The sequence below is a fragment of the Lactuca serriola genome, chromosome 3 (assembly GCF_051521515.1).
Source record: "Lactuca serriola cultivar US96UC23 chromosome 3, Lser_US96UC23_V15, whole genome shotgun sequence".
Taxonomy (NCBI): Eukaryota; Viridiplantae; Streptophyta; class Magnoliopsida; order Asterales; family Asteraceae; genus Lactuca; species Lactuca serriola.
The window spans coordinates 233,314,608-233,333,741 of NC_136410.1; the positions used below are offsets into that span (position 1 = coordinate 233,314,608).

Sequence of the window (19,134 nt, forward strand, 5' to 3'; positions counted from 1 at the left end):
TAATCATTATCAAAGTAAATCACAAAATGTAGAATCGAATGGTATGTGCATGATAGCTTGATTTTTTGTATATATTTTAGCAATCGTTTCTTTTACTTTTATCTTTTTTAATATTCTTTTTGCATTAAATCGTTAGATTTATTGTTTTGAATATTTTTACTCGTTTAAGCAATTTTTGTGCAGATTTGTACGAGCAAGGTGGTATTTTGGAGCATTGTTAAAGCCACATTGAATGCCTTGCAGCCACGATTGAAATCTCATAGCAAAATCCGGGAGCGAAAAGAAAAACAAAACGATATAAATTAATTTTTCGGATTTTGACAGCTTTGCGCGGCACTCTTCAAGCGATCAGACGGAGGGGCAAACAATGTCCGATTGAGCTGAAAATTTACAGGAGTCTTCATAACTTGTTGATCTTCAATCTCACAAAAAATGAGCTGATTCAGACATGTTTTGGTCGGGTTTTTGGTCTGACGAACAACAGTACAGAAGGCTGTCTAGCAACCCATTTAAATAGCTCAATTAATTTATATGGCAGCCCATTTTGAGATTTAATCCAGCAGCCCATGTTTCATTTAGTTGAGCCTACTATGGCTTATTGTGTAACTTGGAAACGCAGCAAATCAAGGGCACACAAACAGTAGGGCATCTTCATTTTTTTCGCCGGCAGAAGAAAAGAAGTGGGCGACGCCTCTTCTTGGGGTTTTTCTCCCTTGGATTCTTCTTTATTTATTTTTGGAAATTAAACACTATTATCATTGATATCTTTATCATTGATTTTATTGTCTTGTGATTCATTTATCTTTGTAATTAGATTAGGTTAATTTTTATATTAATACTTGGATTATGGATGAAGTTTTTGGAGCAACAAGAAGTGACGATTTCAAGAAGCTTTGTCATCTTCGTTTCGTAATCGGTATTGGTATAATTTCTATCCTTTTTATTGTTATTATTATTATGTGTTAGTTTTTATTTTCAATATTAGATGAATCTATGGAACAATTAATTGATTAGGAATAGTTTTATGTGGTTTTGATGGCATGCTATGAAATATTTTCTAGTGAAACATCTATTGATGTTCATATATCATTAATCATGAGTTTAGATATGTGAATGTTTAATTAGTTGGTTAATTTCTTGATTACGTAATAGATCTTCAAATTAACAAGCAACAAATGGTTTTTGTGATTGTTTTTCTTTCACACAATCATGAAAATATTTTCTCCAACATGGTAGTGAAAGCATTTTGACTCCTCTTGGATTTGGTGACTTTTAAATCTTAATGCTAGTTAATTTTCATTAATTACATGCTTCATGGAAATTATGACTTTAACTAAGAAAATGTGTTATAAGCTTCTCTAACCATTGTATTAACTAAGAAAAGTCTAGATGATCTCAAGCTTCTTAGATTGCTATAGCCAAATTAGTATCCATTAAACTCATTGCACCACAAAATTATGATGATTAGTCAACTAATTGAACTTGTGATTTATCCCGATATTGGAACGTTTTATATTATAGATTTTGTATTTTTCCATTTTTGTTATTTTTATAAAATAGTTTTTTTATCGCATTTAACATTTGAAAACCCCCATATCATTGTATATTTTTATTTCGGAGAACTGAATGCATAGATTTGATTCGAACCAATCCCTGTGGATTCGATCCCTTTTACCGCTATTACAATTCATTTTTGTATGCTGTCGTATTGAGGTTTTTTTTATTTGGTGGTCTCGACGCCCACCAGTGCCCAACAATCATCTCAGGCCATTCCCTTTGGAACCAGAAGTACTTGAAACATAAACTGAAAACTGTAAGCACAAAGCTTAGCGAGTTTCCCAAAATACCACATCCTATACATACATAAAAAACACATAATGGGCCCCTCCCGACATTGAGCCCCACTCGCTATACTGATCTGTTAGTCATCAGGCCCCGCCCGGTATACATATAAACATATAATCATATAAACATACAAACACATGCGATAATCACAAAGACAATAGCATATAGTATAGTCATCGGGCTCTGCCCGACATCGAACCCCGCCCGGTAAACATATACATATAAAACATGCAAGAGTCACGCAAACAACTCGCATACTAAAATATCAAACCATGGGCTGATGGCCCGACATTGGTTCTTTCAACCCGCTAAACACAGTGAGGAAACTCACCTCAGACAGCTGAACCCCACTAATAAATCTCTGGCTATAGGCCTGCTAAAATCCCTACGCTATCAATCACAAAATAAGATCCAATTAATAATTGGATCCTAACTCACACTAAGAGTCCAAACTAGGGTAAAAGACCTTTTTACCCTTTACTTAACTTAGCTCAAGGCCAAGGCCTAATCCAAATGTCTAAAGGGCCCAAATTCCAAAATAATCACCTGAAGCCTAAATATGGCCCAATTTTCCAAATTGGGCCCAATCCCTTTCATGGGCCTTCAACCAAGTGAGTCCAATAAAATATTAACATCCCAACAATAGAATTTTGATGGCCCAACATGGCCCAAAACCGAGAACCCAAAATTCTGAAGCCCAATTTGCTGAGTATACAGGGCGTACTTAGCTCGTACACTTAGCGTACTCGCTCTAGGGCTTCTACGTGCATCGTACCTATTTGTATACATCATGTACTCCACCAACTTGGCCAATTTCCAATATTCAGCTCTTAATCGATTAAGACTTCAACCTAAACTCATATCTAACTTCCTTCAGGTGGTTTATCATGAAAAGTTGCCAACTTTACATGCATACATGGCTTAATGGGGCTCTAGAGTTCCAAAGAGCTTAATAAATGACTTAATACATGCATGAGATCAAAACTACCATAAAGTTTGCACCTTTATGCTTAAGAAACCTTTAATATGCCCCGGTCTACAAGGATAAGCTCCATAAACAACCTTAGCTCAAAATCACTAACCAAAAGGGACCAAAATGACCATGAACAAGCTAAAGAGTAGATAAATGCAAAGATTTGCCAAGGTATAAAATTTATACCTCAAAAGTCACCATTAGATCTCTATGTTCTCCTCCAAGGAATAACTCTTCAAACTTCTTATTCTACCACTTCAAGATGCACAAAACCCACTAAAGGTCAAAACTAAGGCTCAAGAGCACCATACAAGGCAAAAGGACGAATTAGGGTTTTCAAACGTATGGAGGCTGGTTAAACAAGGCCAAAAGGGACTGTCTTATTATTTATATAAGGTACAAGCCCTAAAAGTAGGGTTTCAAAATTGCTTACGTACACCCAACGTATGTGGATGAGCTCCGCAACCAACATGCACTAGTACGCTCAGTGTACAAGGAGTACACCCAACGTACTCCAGCTTTCCTAAAGTTGAAAATCCTGCCCTCTAGGGACCAATTCTGCATAACATTACACCGCAATGGTCTAAACTCAAAACAACAATGAATCAAGTGTTACAACTCTCCCCACTTAAATTATATTTCGTCCTCGAAAACATTCCTCACTATCCTAGGCACACCAGACAGCCTGAGCAAGACAACCACAATCCCGAGCATACAACAACCTTCCTAAAGGCAATCGAACCTAACCTTAGCAGGGATCTCGAAACCTGATGATGAACAAATCCTATCTCAATCTAACTTAATCCCCTACATAATAACTACTTCTACTCTACCCTAAATCTGAAATCTTGAATTGGTCTGACTCTCCAACAGACCGCCAATACTGAACCATTACTAATTCTATTCCAATTCTCTTCCAAACTGACTACTCAACTTCTAATTACGTGAGGTTCCCACTAGAAAGTAGAATCACAGACCAATTGTTGATGCCGTAAACTTTTCACTTGACGGAAGGGATTAGATATTACTTCGAGGAAAGGCTCATCCTGATGTTAACGATTCCATGAATATAATGAACAACGAGAGACAATTTAGGAGTTAAGACTTCTAGTACTGAATAAGTCACTGCTTCCTTATCTGCTGAATTGATACGCTTCTATAATTTTGAAGTCCCATAACTTGCCCAACCCATACACAGGTAGAATCATTCCAAAACACGATCATAAGGTGTAACACCCATAAAATTCGAGCCAATTTAAAACTTTTAAAATCATTTAAAACCATTTAATTATTACAATTTGTTTTCAAAATAGTTTAAACATCAGAGTCCCCATAAATCATAATCATCGATCGAGGAAGTGTAGGGTTACGCCTTCGCCTTCCCGCGGCCATCCGCTGAACCAAAAACAATAAACTGAAACTGTAAGTCCGAAAGCTTAGTGGGATACCCCTAAAATACCAATGCCATACAGATAAACAAATCATATAAACATATAAGCAACATAATAGCCTTGCATCTCGAGTCTACATTGTGACTAGTCCGTCCACACTGGGCCTTCAGTTCACCTGGTCCACTCTCTGAGTCTACAGTATGACTGGATCGCCCGCACCGGGCCTTCAGTCTTTCTGGCCCACTCTCCGAGCCTTGGCACATATGGATCGCCCTCTCGGGGCCTTCAGCCTATCCGGACCATTCGCTGGGCCTTCGGCCTGACTAAGTGCCCTTCTGTGCCTGCATTCTATCCGGTCCGCCCTCGGTATGTTGGCCTACAGCACAAGCAGGACCCGCCTCAACCCAACCCCATACCAATCAAACAATCATGTGCACATAAATATCATACGCTAGCATGTATATAACAGGTAATCATACCGATCTAACAGATCGCTAACACAACAACCATCCTATATCCAGGATACCGACCTAACTGGTTACTAACATAGCATCATCCTATATACCAAGATACCGACCTAAACCAAGTCACTAACATAGTACCATCCTAACTACCAGGATGCAGATCTAGTAGATCAATAACATATCAAGCAAATACCCAGATACAACTCCGATAAAGGGCCGGCCTTGGTGCCTTAGACCCTGTTGATATAGTGAGGATAACTCACCTCGCAACTGACGAACTGAACCACATAATCACGCTCCCGAATCACTGCCCCAAACTCCAACACCTATAACCATCAACGATCTATTTTGATAAATACCTGATTACCAACTACCCTCAAAAGTCAAAATGGTCAACACTTGGTCAAAGTTAAAGTTAACGGTCAAGGTCAACAGTCCATGTTGATCTCAAATCGTCGAGTACCCTCGGCTACTCTCCGAGTTCCTTGCATAACTCGCCAACTCGCCGAGTCACTAGAGTGACTCGTCGGGTTCTTAAGGTTTAGGGTCGTAAACTCCTTGTCCGACTCGACGAGCCTCCTTTGCAACTCGCCTAGCTCATACATGTCCAAATGTTGGGAAAACCCTAGCCGACTCGCCGAGTCACTCATTAGACTCGCCGAGCCCACGACAATCTTCATTGGACTCGCCGAGTTGACCATGCGACTCGCCGAGTCCCTTCAGTCCTTCATCCATACAGAGGCTTTTTAAGCCACACTAAGGATCCAAATTGTAGATCTAGGCTCCTAGTGTGTTGCTATCATGTAAAGTTGCTAACTTTACGTGCATGCAAGGCTCTATGGAACTAAAACACTCATAACTAGCATTAAGAGAAGGTTTTGGATATGAAGGAGGGCCAAAGCTTCATAAAGCTTGAGGCTTTCTGTCTATAAAGCCTAGGGGAGTCAAGATCTGAAACTTTGCCCTTGTGACAAGCTCAAACCCGAAAATGACTCTATCTTGCCCTAGAAATGACCATTTTCTTTCACAAAGAGGATATCTAAACAATGAAGTGTAAAGGTGGAAGCTTTATACCTCAACCTTGATGCCACAACACCGGAAAGGCTGGATCTACAGGCTCTTCCTTGCTCCAAGCTCTTAACTCCTCAAGAAATGCTCCACTACACTCTCTTTTGGTCTCACACACTCAAGAATAAAGACTAGCTAGATATTAGGGTTTCTTTGGATGTGAAGGTGACAAGGGAGGCTGAGGAGGAAAGTTAAGGATCTTTAAATAGGATGCAAAACTCTAGAATTTCGGTTTCCTTCTCCAGCTCCTACTCGTCGAGTCCCTTCTTGGACTCGGTGAGTAGGTCACTTAAACATGTGGAGCAACCCGCTGCTACTTGGCGAGTTAGGCAACCAACTCGTCAAGTAGACCTTGAAATCATGAGAACTTATAACAATAATTTGATACTCGAGAATCGGGGCGTTACAATTCTCCCCCACTTGAACTAGATTTCATCCTCAAAGTCTTTTGCAGTGAACAACCCTAGATAGGGTTCCTGCATTTCCGCATCCGACTCCCACGGTACCTTTACCAAAGGTATCTATTTGTTCTGCAAAACCTTCACCTTCCTCTCCAAAATGGCCATGTGCCTCTCAACATAATTCATGCGCTCATCGATCTGAACGACATCCGACGTCCTTCGAAAGAGACCAAACCCCATATAAATCTCTTCGATTCCAGAGAAGATGAATCCATACATCCATGCGGCACACAACCTTACTCTGTCTAAACCTGCAATCCTCAGGATGGAATACCCTAGATTGGAATACCTCTATGAACTTGACTCAGGTCTACTCATAACTTGAAATCCAAGGATCTATCCTTGCGTCTCATCCACCATCCTCTAATTCATCACAACCGAGTGCAACTCCCCCGAATCTCAACAAGACAACCATTTCGAACGCTCCTACAAGAGATATAATCACACAATCTCTAAGCCCACAATGTATGACTAGGATATGAAACTTACCCTAGTTCTACACCTAATCCAACTCCAGGAATGATTCTTACCCACTTGGATTCATCAAAGCTCTCCCATATTATAAAATTTGATGGATTCCCAACCCATCTTACCTTCATATAACATGAACTGATGATGACCTGCACTTACCAATACTAGCATTCCATTACTATCCAATCTTGATGATTGCCCAACTCTTGAAATCCAGATGAATACTCCCCAAACTCATAGCAAGTCCGATAACCCCAATCTCTTCCTATGATGCCACACCAAATCCTTAAATCCTTTATGATGGTGACAAAGACCATAACCCTTGCTATGAACTATCGAATCTTCACCCTAACTCTTCATCCTCCACAGAACCTCTGGATTCTAACCATCACCAACCCTTACAATAATAAATTCCCCTGGCACTTCCAATAACCAAACAAGCTCATACGGTTTCCACATTCATCTTCTTGCTACCGTTCCTTCCCTAGCAGCGTTAGTGATTGGATCCATAGGTCCTGCCGTAGACAACTGCCAATCCCACCCGAACAATGCTATCGCACCTGAACTCCGACTTTGCTGAAGAACTAATCCTGCTAATTTGACTAAAGATCTCTCAGCCAGACCCCTGAACTGACCCCAACAAAGAACTGGAACAATCACTTAAACAACGGAATCCCGCTCAGTAGGATACGACCCACGAATGACTTTTGGCATACAAAATGGCATATAGTAATTCTTGATGATATAACCCAGGCAAAAACATAAAAGTAACACGGAGATAATACTTACCCACACCCAACAAAATATCAAAGCAATATAAATACTTGTAATAATCAAGAGGAAAGCAAAAGATAATATACCCATAATAGCATCAGAAGAAATCCTGACCACCTTTTCCTGCCGAGCGCCTGCGATGGAACCTGAGCTACCCCAACCATTAAATGTGAGCAATTCACCCTGATATGATTAGGCTGATGACAACGATGAAACAATTCTACTTCCATGGTGCATTCTTAATGGAGGTGGCCCTTCTATCCACACCTGCCACACTTAGACTTGCTGCACACATGTTCATGTTCCCTTTATCCTTCGTGTGACCATCACGACCCCTCGGATCCCTAACACTAGCCATGGCGACATCCAACTGCTCAGATCATCGAGTCAGATCATGAGTTTGCTTCCTCTTTCCCAGTTGCCTATCCGAACCAATCTCATGCTCCTGGATTATCTAGACCATCCCATCAACCGTCTGAGCTGCCAAGGTTTGATCCTCAAACCTAGCGACCAATCTATCAGTGATACCCCCAATGATGTCGGGTAACTCCTCGCATAAAGCTTGGAAATCCAATCATGGGATCTATCCCCATGGAAACATGGTGCATAACCCAAATGCGATTAGATGACAAGAACTAACAATAAGATCCTCTTTCTTGAAGGATCCTAGGGTTGCACCAGCTTTAGGCTCCAGATGAGCCCCCAACTGCCCCGCTATAATCTCGGTCTGAGAAGCCCACGAAGACCATACAAGAGTTCCAAAATCCCCTCCTTGACCGAACTAAAGATCATAGGAGTCCATTCCAAAATACCGTGGGTAATCTCCGATGAGATGAACCCCGCATGCTCTCATCGATCGGCCCAACACCTGCACCTGAGCCTGAATCTAAACCCGAACCTCCTTCCTGAGTGCTCATCATTATTCTGCAGAAGAACCATATAAATGATCAGAACATATATAAGAATCCTCATCCCACAGGCTTCCTAGATTCTCCAAGTCTCTCCTCGATTTGAGTATGGATCATGTGCTTTCAGTAGTACGGGCCCAATATTACCTTCCACACATATCAATATTGTCCTCGAGAATTATTCCGAATCCTCTAAGTCACCTACTCAACCGATACTACAATGCTCGCTAAACAACACAACTAAATCCATCGAAGCACTTCCTAGGTTTTCCTAGGTTTCCGACCTTACCTTGCCATCAGCTACTGAAGAACTCCTCATAATGTCAGTTACCCACCACATGAATACAATCACATGCAACAAAGCTTAGATAATCCTTCGAGTAAAAGATTCGTCCCTAAAACATTTAGACTCAAACGAGAGATGTGCAATAGGGTCAAATCCTTCACTCTGAGATTATCCAACCTTTGTCACATGTGACTTGACATATTCACTTAATAGCTAACTCACATCACTTATGAGTTCGACAAAGCACAAAGCAAGAAGAATTCGTGCAATAACATTCCAATCCATAGAATAACCAAGAACACCCAATTCCATATACTACAATTCATGCTAGGAACTTCCACTCTCACTACCGATTGCCTTACACATACAAGTTATACCTAATCTATCATCCCATGCTTCCGAGGCTACAAGGCATCACATATAAGGACAATCTATCACTGATTGATCAGAACTAGCATGCAAGTCGACAAGCTCATACACTAGGCATACAAGGCATCTCTCCTAGCATTATATCATGCAAGCATTGAGCATATTCTTAGCCCAAACTAGCATGCGATTGACATATTCGTAACGCAAATCATATCAGATAACATGTATGGGTATTTGGGGAAAAAATTACTTGAGCTCGTACGATTTCATACACCACACCTTTTCTTGTATTAGAAAACTCTTTTCTTTAAAAAACAGCTCTTTTTGAAAAAACTTTACCAAACACTCAGTTTGAGTGTAGACACACCTCAGAGTATGTCTAAATCCCTCAAATCAAGGCTCTAATACCAACTTGTAACGTCCAAAAAATAAGACTCGAAAATTCTCATTTTTAAATTAATAAAACACTAAACCATATCATTGTCATAAAACCAAGGTACTCAAACTTTATCAATACATCATCATTATCAGAGTAAATCAAAAATGCAGAATTTAATGGTGTGTGCCCTGCAATCATCCCGCGCTCTTCCCTTTGGAACCAGAAGTACCTGAAACATAAACTGAAAATCGTAAGCACAAATCTTAGTGATTTCCACAAAATACCACATACCATACATACATAAATAAACACATAATGGGCCTCGCCAGTCATCGGGCCCCGCCCGACATCGAGCCCCACTCAGTATACATATATGTCAGTTATCAGACCCCGCTTGGCATCGGGCCCCACCCGATATACATATAAACATACAAACACATACGATAATCACAAAGGTAATAGCATATAGTACAGTCATCGGGCCTCGCCCGACATCGAGCCCCCAACCGATAAACATACACATAACACATGCAAGAGTCACGTAGACAACTAGCATACTAAATTATCAAACCATGCGCCGACATTTGTGCCTTGGACCCACTAAACACTGGGACGAAACTCACCTCAGACTATTGAATCCAAAAATAAATCTCTGGCTGTAGGCCCACTAAAATCTCCATGCTATCTATCATAAAATAACATCCAATTAATAATTGGATCCTGAATCATACTAAGAGTCCAAACGAGGGTAAAAGACCTTTTTACCCTTTACCCAACTTAGCCTAAGGCCAAGCCCCAATCCAAATGTCTAAAGGGCCTAAATTCCAAAATAATCACCCAAAGCCCAAATACGGACCAATTTTCCAAATTAGACCCAATCCCTTTCATGGGCCTTCAACTAAGAGAGTCCAATAAAATATCAACAACCCAACAATAGAGTTCTGATGGCCCAACAAGGACCAAGACAACTAAAGTCCAACATGGCCCAAAACTGAGAGCTCAAAAGTCCGAAGCCTAATTTACTAAGTACGTAGGGCGTACTCAGCTCGTACGCTTAGCGTACTCGCTTTAGGGCTTGTACGTGTATCGTACCCGCTTGTACGCACAGTGTACTCCACCAACTTGGCCAATTTCCAATATTCAACTCTTAACCGATTAAGATATCAACCCAAACTCAGATAACTTCCTTAAGGTGGTTGATCACGTAAAGTTGCCAAATTTTCGTGCATGCATGGCTTAATAGGGGCTCTAGAGTTCAAAATAGCTCAATAAATTACTTAACACATGTGAAACATCCCAAAAAATATGGTCGAAAATTTTTGTTTTAAAACCATTTAAGAAAACCATAATTAATCAAAAAACATTATAAAGATCATAAGTCATGTATCTCAAGTCATCATAACAAAATACTGTATCAAAATCACATGTCAAAATATCAGAGTCTAAATATCCCAAGCTCAATGAATGGTGTGTGCACTGTAATCATCCCGAGCTCTTCCTTTTGCTACTGGAAGTACCGGAAACCAAAACTGAGAACTGTAAGCATAAAGCTTAGTGAGCCTCCCGAAACTACCATATACCATACATATAAGATGCAACTAGGAGATACAGGCCTCTCCCACACTCAAGGAGATATGGGCCCCCACCCACACTCGACTAACTATGAGATACGAGCCTCACCACACATAGCTATCTCAGAGATACGGGCCTCGCCCACACTCTTCTAACTAGGAGATACGGGCCTTGCCCAGACTCAGCTGGCTAGGAGGTACGAGCCTCGCCCACGCTCCGCTATCCGGGAGATACGGGCCCCCACCCACATTTTGCTAACTAAACATACATACAAGTATCACACTGAAAACAAGTATAACCATAATATACCAATTCATAAACATACTTAGATGATACTAAGATACGTGCCCTGCCCACACTTAGTTACTAATCATAAGCGAGTCAAAGATACGGGCCCAACCCACACTTAACTAATTATCATAAATAGTTCTAAGATACGGGCCCAACGCACACTTAGCTACTCTACATGGGTCGGCATTGGTGCCATCGGCCCATTACTACTAAGGGAAATTAACCTCGTATGCTAACTGTGAAATCTCGTGTGAGGAATCTCCGATTGCTGCTCTGACGACTCCCCGACTATCATTAACACAATAATACTTAGTCACAACTGATAATATTTCTTAGGGTAAAATGACCATTTTACCCCTGGTCAAAGTCTATATTCTGGTCAAAGTCAATGTTCTTAGTTGACTCAACTTGCCAAGTTGCTCTATCAACTCGCTGAGTTCTATAAATTAGAACCTTGAAATCGCAATCCAACTCATCAAGTCACCCCTGACTCGCCGAGCTCCTTGGCTACTCATAGTCGCGATTTAGAGAATCAACTCGTCGAGTCATCCTCAAACTCGTCGAGTTCTATCATAATCAAAATTGGGACAAATCGTCTTAACTCTTCAAGTCCCTCTCTAGACTTGCCGAGTTCCTCAGTCCGTTTGGGCCATCTCAAAGGATTAAGACCCTACTCTTCAAATCTAAGCTCCATACTTCATCCACGTACTGGAAATGCCTTTTTAAGGGTAAAGTTTCCAACTTTACCTGCTAATAGTCCTTCTTAATGGGTTTAGCTAAAACCCTAGTTCTCTAGGACATAATACTCCAAACTAAAGCATACTAACATAGATCAAGGCCTTAGACATTATTTGAACACATAAATCTCCTAAGTTTCCTTCCATGTATGGCCTTTTGGGGTATAAAAGGCCATAATAACAGCTTGAAGCCTGCATGGGGCTTCTATGGTCATAAAGTTTACACCTTTATGCCATGAAACCCCTTCTAGACCCCAGATCTGAAAGGTAGATCACTTGGGACGTCCATATCCCAAGGACTAGGCTTCTTGGACCAAAAACTCCATGAAATGATAAGATGGAGATCTAACAAGCTACTAAGCAAGGTTGAGGCTTGCTTACCAGAAAATGAAGAGGATGAGATGTTGCTTCTGGATCTACAATCTTCTCCTGGAATCCTATAGCTTCTTCTTCTTCTTCTTCTTCTTCTTCTTCTTCTTCTTCTACAAGCTTCAAATCACACAAAGTTCACTAAAAAATGGCTCACATGCTCACACTAAGGCTCTAGAGTTTCGTGGATTAGGGTTTGGGACTTGGAGGCTGGAAATGAGGTCATAAAGTGGGGATTAAAATGCTTAAATAGGGTGCAAAACCCCGATATTAGGATTTCATCCTGCCAGCCCTACTCGTCGTGTCGAGGCTCTTAACTCGTTGAGTAGGTAACTTAAATCCCGCGTCCAATCTCGTTTCTACTTGACGAGTCTGGGGCTCCCAACTCGTCGAGTAGCTCTAAAATAGTGAATAAATTAAAATTAAATGTGTATTAAGAATCAGACATTACAATTCTCCCTTACTTGTCTTAGACTTCTTCCTCGAAGTCTGATGCATCGGGAAACAACTCCGGGTAGTGCTCCCTCATCTCATCCTCTGGCTCCAAAGTCAACTCTGAACCCTTGCGGTGCTGCCATTGCACCTTCACCAACTCAACCCTCTTGTTCCTCAATTCCTTCGTCTTCTTGTCGATAATAGCTACTGGTATCTCGATGTAATTAAGGCTGTCATCAACCTGAATATCTTCTAGAGGTACAACTGTCGAGTCATCCACCAAGCACTTTTGTAACTAAGAAACATGGAAATTACTATGGATTTGGCTGAGCTCTACTAGAAGATCCAAACGGTATGCAACCCGGCCCACCCAAGCCCAAACCCTAAACATAACGATGTATTTGGGGCCCAACTTGCCCCACTTCCTGAATCGGATGACACCTTTCCAAGGTGACACCTTCAAGAGGACCATGTTGCCTACCTGAAACTCCAAGTCTGAACGCCGCTTGTCGGTGTAACTCTTCTGCCGACTCTAAGCAGTTTGGAGCCTGCTCCAGACCTGCTGGATCCTCTCGGTAGTCTTGAATACTACCTCAGTACTCCCCATGACTCTCTAACCGACCTCGCCCCAACAGATTGGGGTCCTACATTTCATCCCATTGAGCATCTCGAAGGGAGGTCGGTCTATGCTGGCGTGGTAATTGTTGTTATACGAAAATTTCGCTAACAGAAGATACGTATCCCAACTGCTATCGAAATCCAAGACACATGCGCGTAGCATGTCCCCGAGAGTTCGTATCATCCTTTCACTCTGTCCATCCATCTGAGGGTGGAAAGCGATGCTAAAATGCAGATGAGTACCCATCTCGTTGTGGAACCATTTCCAAAATCTGGAAATGAAACAGACGTCTCAGTCTGACATTACTGAAATGGGAAATCCATGACGTTCTACCACCTCTCGAACGTTGATCTTGTTGGAATAGTGTCTAACGCTGCAACTATATTAGGCAAGTATTTGACCCGGTTGTGCATGGTCCTTTTGGGTTGCCTTCACCATAGCAACTTGACAGGATGATTTATAATGAGAGAGGAAATATTATTAATATATTATGAGAATAATATAAGGAATAATAATATTATTATTTGATTAATATAAGTCATAAATTAATTAGGAATTAATTTGGTGACTTAAGGAGATTAATTAAATAGAAAGGCATAAACTGTCAATTGTATGATAGTTGTACTTTGGGCTATAATCCCTTATGGATAAAGGGGGACGGTTTTGGGGCTTTGGATAGACCTTGAAATCGTCCAAGGCTTATCATTAGGGTATTGGATTGCTTAGGGCCTAAGTTATCCAATTAGGGTTTTAAGGGTGAAACCCTAGGAGCCTTACAAGTATAAATAGACCCAAGGGGTCAAGGAAATCGGCACTCTTGCCTTTGGAAGAACCCTAGCCGATTTCTAGCTCTCTCCCCTCTCTCTTTCTAATCATCCTCTTGCTAGTTGGTGTTTGTAAGCCATTAGAGGAGTGACAATTGTGACTCTAAAGCTCCAAGGACAAGAAGATTCAAGCAAGTGATTCAAGGTAATCTTCCAAATCTGATTTCTTATGTTATTATACTAGAATTGTCATTAGAAGTATTGGATTCAATGCATGTTCAATTAGAGAAACCTAGATCCAAGCATTAGGGTTTGTATGTGCACATAGGAATGTTCATATGGCTAAAACCCATCAGTGGTATCAGAGCCTAGATTGGTTTCTATTGAATTGATGCATTGGTTGCTTGCAAAATTCGAATTTTGTGATTCTGCCTGATGAACTCGGCGAGTCCCATAGTGGACTCGGCGAGTAGGCTCAACTCGGTGAGTCCATTGTGGTACTCGGCGAGTTCGAGCGTCAGAAAGAGCTAATTTCGGGATTTCTTGCTGTTTATCTTTTGGATACTTACCATAATCTTAATAGGTCAATATAAATCCGATTTTATGATATATTTGAGTATATTCTTGACCTAATTGAAGATATTTATCAATTAATTGAATATTAATTTCCTTATATATTAATTGATTAATTATTTAATTAAATTGGTAAATTGTTTTGCAAGAAATAATTGAATAAATCAAATATGGATAATTATGTGATTAAATGTTAATTTGGATTATTTGTTATTTGATCCCCTATGTTTTAAAAAATTTAAAACTTGCCATCAAGTTTTGAAATTTATGTTTTGTGATTAAAAGTTTAATTTAGACAATTTAAATTTCAAACCCTAGAATTTTACAAGTTTAAAATTCAACCCTATACTAATATAATATTACAAGATTAATATATATATATATATATATATATATATATATATATATATATATATATGTATAATTAAAAATGCTAGTCTTACCGTTAGTAGGCCTCATTCACGAAGCCGGTCTATAAGGTGGGTATAAGGTTGCTGCCTATAAAATGACGCTTAATGGTTGTACACTCACACCCACCGCTTGCTTGATCGGTGGAGGGTCGTTAGCCGAACGGGTAGGATAGGGCAACCTCATCTCTTCATTAAAAGTATAATATAAAATACAAAGTAACTACATGTTTTTCAAAAATTTCCCAATCTTAGTTACTTTAGTAAAAGTGAATTGATGCATTCCCATGAAATTACACTTTGCACCCTTGCTAAGAAGTTAGTGGAGCGTGTGTGGTTTACCGGCACACTAATTAGGTCTAAACAAAGGTGGCAAAGGGTGATTCATAGTTTATCATATTTCGATGGAGCGTGTGTGGTTTACCGGCACATCGAATAGGTGAGCGTTACAATGAAGGCACCATGTAAATTTGCATGGTAATTCACACCCACTTTGTGATCCTCGGTATCCCAGTCACAAACGAGAGGGGCATATCGAGATTTAAACATGCCATTGAAAGGTTTCAATGAATCTCATCAAAACCTAGGAATTCTCAATACATTTAGAACTTAAAGTTAGGTTTTCATGGTGGAGAATTAGTGAATCGTCATTCATTTACCTTCAAATTGTTTGCATGTTAGATTACGACATCCCTTTTCTAATATGTAAATATTGTTGTTGGATCCTAGCCCTAATTTTTCTTATTGGGTGATAATTAGGGATTCAAATTCTAATCTATCTTTGTCCTTTCTATTTGTAGATGTCGAACGCAAACAACGCTGCTGCTAGCTCGTTCACATTGATGAGCCTTTGCCAAAAGGTGACTTTCGATGGGACGAACTTTAGCGAATGGATAAGATACATTCGCACGATTTCTCGCTACGAGGACAAAGAGTATGTCCTTGATGTGAAGCTCGAGAAGATCAACCCAGAAATCGCTACTCCGGCCGAAATGACTGCTTTTGAGACTCATGAACATGATGCAACGAAGGTTCATTGCATCATGATAGCCACAATGAACGCCGAATTCCAAAAGTCTTATGAGGACATGTATCTGTACGAAATGCACCAAGACTTGTTGGAGAGATACCACCAAAACGCGAGGCAAGAACGTTACGAGATCTTCACTAACATGATCTCCGCTAAAATGGGTCATGGAGAATCTCTAACCGTGCACCTGCAAAAGATGCAAAGGTATGTCGATCGTCTTTGCAAGTTGAATGTTGACTTTGGGGAAGACTTGGCAATTGACATGATGCTTCACTCCTTGCCTCCGTGTTACAATCAATTTAGGATGACCTACCACATGAACAAGGAAGAGGTCACCCTAAGTAAGCTCCAAGGTCTCCTTAGGGTTGCTGAGAGCAACCTCAAGGACAAGTCTGTTGCACCCACTCCCAATCTACCCGCTGATCCTGTTTTGGCCATTGGGAAAAGAAGAGGCAAGAAGAGGAAGGCTCCGTCTAAGAGCCACCGCAAGGGAAAGTCCCGATATGGTTCCTCTTCTAGTGGGACCAAAGTTGATCCCGCTAAGCCTAACCCTAACCCAAAGGAGGCAGAGTGCCACCATTGCCATAAAATAGGGCATTGGAAGAGAAGCTGCCCAGACTACCTGCAAGCCATTAGGGAAGGAAAGATCAAGCCGTCTTTCGCAGGTATATATACAATTAAATCTAATGATTCATCTCATGCTATTTCTTGGGTCCTCGATATCGGGTGTGGTTACCACATTTGTTCTGAATTGCAGGGACTAAGAAGAAATAGAGATGTGGAGCATGGAAGAATAAATCTAATCATGGGGAACAGAAGATCGTCGCCTGTGACCAAGATTGGAGTGTATTCTTTAGTGCTTAGGAATGGTTTATGTTTAGATTTGAACAATTGTTGCTATTCGCCAGAAATGGCAAGAAACATCATTTCATTTCATGGTTTGTTTAGACAAGGATTTAGATTTTCTTTTAATAATGAGAATGGTTCTATTTGTGCTTATCTAAATGGTGTCTTATATTTTGAAGCAATACCATGTAATGAAATTTATGAAACTGTTATGATTGTAGATAACCTAGGAAATGATGTTTTATGCATGGATTCTTCCAATAGTATGGATAAAGCATCCTTGTGGCATTGTCGTCTTGGACATGTCAACAAGAAGCGCATAGCCCAACTCCAAAAGGATGGAGTGTTGGAGTCATTCGACCTTAGGGAAGATGACACATGCGAGTCTTGTTTACTTGGAAAGATGACCAATTCACCCTTCATTAGTACATGTGAAAGGGGTGAGGGTTTATTGGACCTTATACATACCAATGTATGTGGACCGTTTAGATCAACCACAAAGGATGGGAACCGCTTCTATGTGACCTTTACCGATGACTATAATAGATATGGGTATATCTACTTAATCAAGCAAAAGTCAGAAACGTTTGAAAAGTTCAAAGAGTTCAAGAATGAAGTGGAGAATCAATTGGGAAGGAAAATCAAGATGCTTCGATCCGATCGAGGAGGAGAGTACCTAAGTCTTGAATTCCACGACTATCTCAAGAAGTGTGGAATAGTTTCACAATTGACGCCACCTAGGACACCGCAGTTGAATGGTGTGGCAGAAAGGCGTAATCGAACCTTGTTAGACATGGTTCGCTCTATGATGAGTCGTGCTTCACTACCTATCTCATTCTGGGGGTATGCCTTAGAGACTGCCGCCCATATCCTTAACCGAGTCCCTACTAAGAAGGTTGCCAAAACACCTCACGAGATGTGGACAAGGAAAGCTCCCTCGTTAGCACATATCAAGGTTTGGGGTTGTGAGGCTTTCGTAAGACGAGATACTCACGAAAAGCTCGAACCTCGTAGTGAGCGATGTATTTTCATCGGCTACCCGCAGGAATCCTTTGGATATCTCTTCTATAGACCGAAGGACAATGTTGTCTTTGTTGCGAGGAGAGGAGTTTTCCGAGAGCAAGAACTCATAAGCCAAGGAGACAGTGGGAGGCAAATCGAGCTTGAAGAGATTCAAGAGTCGATAGATGAAGGAACCTATACCGCTGGCACTCAACCCGAGGAGGAAACTCCGGTTGAACCGATTGACGAGTCATTACCTCTTAGACGTTCCGAAAGAGTTAGAGTTCAACCCCAGTTTTATGGTTTTCATATTACTACCGAAGGGGATACATATATTAGTGATGGTACACTAATAAATTTAGATGAACCTAATAGCTATAAGGAAGCCATGGCAGGCCCGGAGTCTGAAAAATGGAAAGAGGCAATGGACAACGAGATCCAATCCATGTATGACAACCAAGTTTGGAATTTGGTTGATAATGTGCCCGGACGTAAGACCGTTGGGTGCAAGTGGATCTTCAAGAAGAAGACCGACGTGGATGGAAATGTACACACATATATAGCACGATTGGTTGTGAATGGATTTACTCAAACTCCCGGAGTTGACTATGATGAGACCTTCTCACCAGTTGCGAAGATAAAATCTATTAGAGTGATTCTAGCAATTGCCGCATTTCATGATTATGACATTTGGTAAATGGATGTCAAGACCGCTTTCCTTAATGGGAAGTTGGCTGAGGATGTTTACATGGCTCAGCCAGAGGGTTTTGTTGATCCGAAGCATCCGAATAGAGTGTGTAAGCTTGAGAAGTCCATTTATGGACTTAAGCAAGCATCTCGCAGATGGAATCTTTGCTTCGATGAGAAAGTCAAAGAGTTTGGATTTGTACGAAGCGAAGATGAATCATGTGTATATGTCAAAGCCAGTGGGAGTATAGTAAGCTTCCTCGTTTTGTATGTTGAAGACATACTACTCATAGGAAACGACGTCCCGACACTGCAGGAGGTTAAGTCCGGGCTCGGGAAGTGCTTCGCTATGAAGGACCTTGGAGAGGCTTCCTATATTTTGGGAATAAGGATAGTGAGAGAACGAAGTAAAA

At 40.7% G+C, this 19,134-nt stretch overlaps 1 protein-coding gene across 1 annotated transcript; it reads left to right on the top strand.

Annotated features, from left to right (window-relative positions):
* Nucleotides 1-617: 617 nt before the first annotated feature.
* LOC145094829 (uncharacterized) lies at nt 618-17,131 on the top strand. Its single transcript, XM_079032849.1, has 4 exons — nt 618-702; nt 857-922; nt 15,957-16,851; nt 16,944-17,131. Exons 3-4 carry the CDS (start codon nt 15,957-15,959, stop codon nt 16,958-16,960), a joined length of 912 nt encoding a protein of 303 aa, XP_078888975.1. The 5' UTR covers nt 618-702; nt 857-922; the 3' UTR covers nt 16,961-17,131.
* Nucleotides 17,132-19,134: the final 2,003 nt, after the last annotated feature.

Bases quoted from the DNA above. Each gene is read 5' to 3' on its own strand.
- LOC145094829 (XM_079032849.1), top strand. From the start codon at position 15,957: ATGTCGAACGCAAACAACGCTGCTGCTAGCTCGTTCACATTGATGAGC.